The sequence below is a fragment of the Carassius auratus genome, chromosome 17 (genome assembly GCF_003368295.1).
Source record: "Carassius auratus strain Wakin chromosome 17, ASM336829v1, whole genome shotgun sequence".
NCBI lineage: Eukaryota > Metazoa > Chordata > Actinopteri > Cypriniformes > Cyprinidae > Carassius > Carassius auratus.
Window position 1 is genome coordinate 21,878,132 of NC_039259.1, and position 6,000 is coordinate 21,884,131.

The following is a 6,000-nucleotide window of genomic DNA, read 5'->3' on the forward strand; positions in this document are numbered from 1 at the left end:
GAACATGCCAGCTGAAGATAAGGAGGAAATTACATCGCTCCCTTTGCTCAGTGCATTACAAATTACTACATAATGGCACGCACATGACCTGGTTGCTCCAAAGTCCCTACTCCAAGGGGATAGGGATGATCACTTCCATTTGGAATTTGCCCTGTGAACCCTTCAGTACCAATATCTGTACCGCCACACCCCTAGGCCCAACCACCATTTACGCTAAAGTCATCAGGCAGTCCTTATTGCCAAGCCCTACATATATTTTATACACATTTCATTTTGCTTTGGCAAGTATTTAATTGTTTTACCCAAAGAAAAATGATGGCTTATGCAGCACACATTAATTAATAAATCAGCGTCTTTATGCAATTAATAATAAATTGTTATATTGGCCTTTTTCATTATTTAAGTCAATATGCCAATGATTTCAAATTGATACAAATGTGTTGATTTAATATTGGCAGCTGATACATTGTTGCATCTGTATTGAATACTAAGTCTATTCGATCTCTTTCTTAAATCGTATAGCATACTATTATGCCTTGATGTAAATGGATTGATGTATTTGCACCTTTTGGATTGTTTCAGGTGGCATACACCTTTGATGCTGGTCCTAACGCTGTTATTTACACCTTGCAAGACCACTTGCCAGAGTTTGTACAGGTGGTCCGTCATTTCTTTCCCCCGGAAGTCAATGGAGAAGAGTAAGTTAGAAATCAGGCCTGCTGTTAGTTTTAATTTAAAAACTAATTTTGCAGCTCTCACAGAGCACAGGCACGTCATGTTATGATCCTAACTCTAAATTTTAATTTGCAGGTTTGTCAAAGGTCTTCCTGTTTGTTCAGCTGACCTTTCTGAGGAGTTAAAGAGAGACATTAATATGGAGCCCACACCCAAGGGTATACGCTATATAATCAGCACTAAGGTAATTGTCTGAAAATGGCTGCTATGTGTATTTCATTAACTGTAAAGCACATTCATATGTCATCATCTTGTTCTGTATTGAGCATGGAAGGATGTCACAGACCTTGTTTTTGTCTCACTATTTTCAGTGCTGGGAGTGACGCGCTTCAAAAGTAACGATACTACAGAAATGTATTTCTCCCCCTTTATATTAAGTGGCCTCAACTACTATGTACTTACATTTAAATTAATAATTTGGTACAATGCACTTAATGTGTAAATACATGTTTTTATATTGTACTTACATTTAAAAAATACAAGCATGTAATTACATCTGTCATTAATTTCATAATTACATTTATAATAACACTATTGACCCATCCCTTACACCTTAACCCACTCTTAAACCTGCCCATACCACCAAACTTGTCCCTAACCTTACCTGTTTCCCACTTCAATAGCAGCAAAAGTGTTTATCAATACAATATGAACACAATAAGTACAATTATTATTATTTTTTTTTAATGTAAGTAAATGTCAGTTAAGGCCACTTTATATAAAGTGTACTTCAGTTTTGATGTCATGGTTCGGTACAGTTTCGTTACTGCAAGGAAAAATAAATTGAAGAGTGGTTTACTGAACAAAGTGCTCTTTTTTTTTAAATATAAATTCAGTTATAATTATAATTTTCTTAGGGATAAAAATCTACCTCTGTTTATATGCTCTAAACTACAGTGAGCCCTTTTACATTAGGCCTACTATAAGGTTACAGTTAACAAAAGAGCCCAAACTTAAATTTAATTAATATTCATTTTTAAATAACAAGTAACTCTCAATTGAATATATATATGAACATAATGCAGTTTTTAAATTAACTTCGAAATCATAAAAATTCTATTTGTTATTGAAATATATTAGGGCTGCACGGTATATCTCCATCACGTGCGTGCTTTCACATGGAGCAGCATTTACTACACAGAGCCATTGTTCCCTGACAAGCTGCACAAAGCCACACCCAAAAATTTTATGTTTATCTATTTACCCCCGGGGCACCTAAGATGTAAGTGACTTTGTTTCTTCATTAGAACACAAACAAAGATTTTTTACACAAACCATTGAGTCTGTCAGTCTTATAATGGAGGTTAATGGAAACCATGGCTAAAACATACAGTAAAAAAAAAAAAAAACATGCACAAACAAAACCAAATTAAACCCTGCAGCTTGTGATGATACATTTATGTACAAAGACACAAAACGATCGGTCTGTGCAAGAAACTGAACAGTATTTGTATCAGTTTATACTGACTGAGCAATTACCTGAGGCATACATGTTTATTTTGCATTAAAAGCTAGTAGTAAAGTGGAAGAGATGATCGCGCTGCCATTTGAACTGAGGCATTTATACAGCAATCTGTCACCACATCAAAAAGTGCCAAAATGGCATTTATTGTTTGAACATTTTTGGTATGAATGCATGTACACTAAATATATTGGACTTAAAGCTGCAGTAGGTAACTTTTGTAAAAATATATTTTTTACATATTTGTTAAACCTGTCATTATGTCCTGACAGTAGAATATGAGACAGATAATCTGTGAAAAAATCAAGCCCCTCTGGCTCCTCCCAGTGGTCCTATTGCCATTTGCAGAAATTCATCCGCTCCCGGTAAAGAACAACCAATCAGAGCTGCGGTCCATAACTTTGTTTGTGTTCAAAATGTAGAAAAATGTATATAGTAAACGTGTGCACCATGAATCCATTTTCCAAACCGTGTTTTTAGCCTACCTACCGCAGCTTTAAGTAATTAACTGATTAACAAAATAAAAAAAATACATATTTTTTTATTTAAAAATATATATATTTGCTATTCGATCTCGCCATCCAGTGCCTCATAAAACACATGCAACATTGCAGTCTGTTAATTATCAGAATAAAACAATAAACCAAACATATAGCTATAGGCTGCTGGTTAATTTAATAGTCTGCGGTACAATCCGTGCCATTCATCTGTTACAGATTTTGTTCTTTTTCGTGTGAGAATAATAGGATTTTATTTTGTATTTTTTTCATGTGAAGAGGATGTTTTTTTTTTTTGTTTTTTTTTCGGAAAGCATGTTAAGTACAAAGCCTGGTTTACATAATAAATAATAGTTTAGCATTTAAATTCTTCGAATATGGAAACATTTAATTGGATTCGTGCTGAATGAGAAAGGTAGGCTGCGTGAGAACTGCGCCATTTATTTAAATTTGTTTTGGCTTGCTTAGCAACTTATATTTTTCATTTTTGTTTTGCTCTGAATACTGTTTCAAAATAGCCTATAGGCTAGCTATTGTGTTTATTATTTGTACATTATATTATTCTGTTTTATTTACCAGTATTATTTCTGAATGTAATAACGCGGTTTGTGCTTATCTGTGTTTAACCTAAATTACAACATAACTTTAATGTAAACCTACATACCGTTATCTAAATATTCTTTTATATTTTTATGCAATAGTTAGGGGTGTAACGGTTCACAAAATTCACGGTTCGGTTCGATACGATACACTGATGTCACGGTTCGGTTCGGTACGTTTTAGATACAGCAAAATGTAAAAACCTCAACTTTTCAGAGAGTCGCAGGCGCACCGCGGGTCATGTGACAAGAACTAACCAATCAGCTTCATCCTTTCCCGTAACAACGTTGAAAACTCAATGCAAGCCAAGATGAAGGAACAGCTGATCATAGTTGTATATGGATTGCAATTTTGAAATAAATTTAGTAGCAGAGCTACTGCAAGCGATTTTTAGAGCTGCAAATCCATTTATCCTTTGCTGAAATTTCCGCGTCTCATGGAGAGAGCACGTCATTGTTGCTTAGCAAAGACAGACACCTCAGGAGCGCTTCTGACCGAGCGCTTTGGAAAGGAGGAGAAAGACGTGCCTAGCGTTTTCCATGCATTTTTAGGCACGATATGTGAACGGCCCCTTAGGCGCTCGCTCACTCAGCACGCGCTGAAGGCTCGTTGCAAAATGTCTAATGCATTTAACAGACCAGAAATAGAAGATCCTCCAATAACCAACAGGTCTGGTGTTTGGGTGCACTTTGGATTCCCTGTAAGCTATAATGGTGTACCGGTGTCTAAATGCTGCGGGGATAGTTTGTTGCGTGTATGTTTCTCCTTTTTTTTTTGTCTTTTCCCAGATAGGCTACTGACACAATAAGGTGATGTCGGCGTAAATGAGTTGACATGTTTCAAGTATTCCCGCTGGTGTTTTTTTTTTTTTTTTTTTTTTTTTTTTTTTGTATTCCCGCTGGTGTACCCTATTGTCATGTAGCAGATGCGACATACCATTGTTTTTTTATCCACCACTCTCTTGCCATCACCATTATAGCTTAAAGGGAATCAAAAGTGCACCCAAACACCAGACCTGTTGGTTATTGGAGGATCTTCTATTTCTGGTCTGTTAAACGCATTGGCCATTTTGCAACGAGCCTTCAGCACGTACTGAGTGAGCGAGAGCCTGACTGAGTAGCCTAACATAAACATACAACTATAAGTTGGTGTTTTTTTCTCCTTCGGGAGTGCCAGGGGCGTTGCCTGTTATGTCGTTTGGGTTATTGGGCTACCTTGTTGAACGCATATCATTATATTTCTCTTTTTCTTTTCTTTTTTTCCAAATATAATTAATTAGTCCAACGAACCGTACGTTGTAATATATAGTAATATATTAGTAATATATAGAATGTATTTCAATTTGGAAGAAACTTGTCCAACACTGACTATTTTGAATTCTGTGTCAGGAAAGAATGTTTTATGTACAACCTGTTTACCATAATTGCTGCATTATGTATTTTAGGCTGGTCCTGGGCCATGTGTGGTGAAGGATCCAAACCATCATTTGTTAGGAGCTGATGGGCTGCCCAAGAAGAGTGCTATTTCAGATTAACCTAAAGATTCTTACAGAAAAGTACAAATTGGTTTTTCATCAATAAAGATACTTTGTGAATATGTTTCAATATAAATTGTTGTGTAAAGTGTGAATTTACTCTTATTAAAATAATGATTTATATGATGACACATTATTTATTTTGTCTGATCTGCATAAAGAGGTTTCATTTATTTTTTAGATAAATTAATTTTAAAGAATGGGGGACATTTACAAAACTTTATATTTAAGTTTAAAATGTTTATGATCCACAAAAACAGCATATTGTCATCAGAAACCACTAGCATTACCTTGTGATCTTTGTGGTTTAGGTTGGAGATCATTTTACTTAAAAAAATAAATATAAAGTATTTTAAAGTAAACTTTTAATGAAGTAATAAAGACCTGAAGAAAGCTTGCTAAATATTAATTGGCATATTAAAAAGAATATTAACATTTATGTAGCATTTTGTAACAAAATAATCATACTCATTTTCACAAATACTAAGATAAAAAAAATATAATGTTAAATAAAAAAATACTGAAATGTTTTAATAGGTAATGGCATTGGTTTTTGATGTCATGTTTGACTTGAAATGTGCTGCGTTGGTCAGTTAGGCAACAACATCACAGCTTATCTCAGTCCTCCCAAAGATGTGTTGATTCCTCATGTTATGACCTGCTACTTCAGAGATTAAGAATTATGCACACAACAGACATGCCACAGGAGATTTGTGAATGGCAGTGAAGTGACGCTACTGATGCTGGTAGGTCTCATAACCGTAACATAGCAAATGTTACAATCCTAGATTACATCTATAATTGTCTATCATTACATCTGTCATTTTCATACTCTTGATCATGTGTGCCTTGATAATCTACAAAATAATTAAGCCTTAACACCGATGAATTTGTTGTTGTCCAGTGGACACCACAGAAATGAATAAATACCGTAAACTGAATCCTATTGCAAATGCAGCAAATTAGCTCAAAAGGCAAATGTTTAAAAATAATTCAGATTAATTATAATTACAATTATTTACCTGTAATTTCAAATCTCTAAGAAAGGATATTTTTGTGGCCATTGAAAACTACTTTCTTGCAGTACTAATGCATTAGAGCATGTGGCTATAGATCAGATCATAAAAGAGACATTATTTACAGGCGATGACGGATCCAGAAACTCATGTAAT

The 6,000-nt window shown here is 34.7% G+C and overlaps 1 protein-coding gene across 4 annotated transcripts in view; it reads left to right on the plus strand.

The window, feature by feature from the left end:
• mvda (mevalonate (diphospho) decarboxylase a) overlaps positions 1-4,959 on the plus strand; it is a 64,046-nt gene extending 59,087 nt beyond the window's left edge. For all 4 annotated transcript variants that reach the window (XM_026286379.1, XM_026286381.1, XM_026286380.1 and 1 more), the window contains 3 exons: positions 583-698; positions 811-919; positions 4,739-4,959. In XM_026286379.1, coding sequence (XP_026142164.1) covers positions 583-698; positions 811-919; positions 4,739-4,828 — 315 coding nt within the window. In that variant the 3' untranslated portion in view covers positions 4,829-4,959. The remainder of the gene's footprint in view (positions 1-582; positions 699-810; positions 920-4,738) is intronic.
• Positions 4,960-6,000: the final 1,041 nt, after the last annotated feature.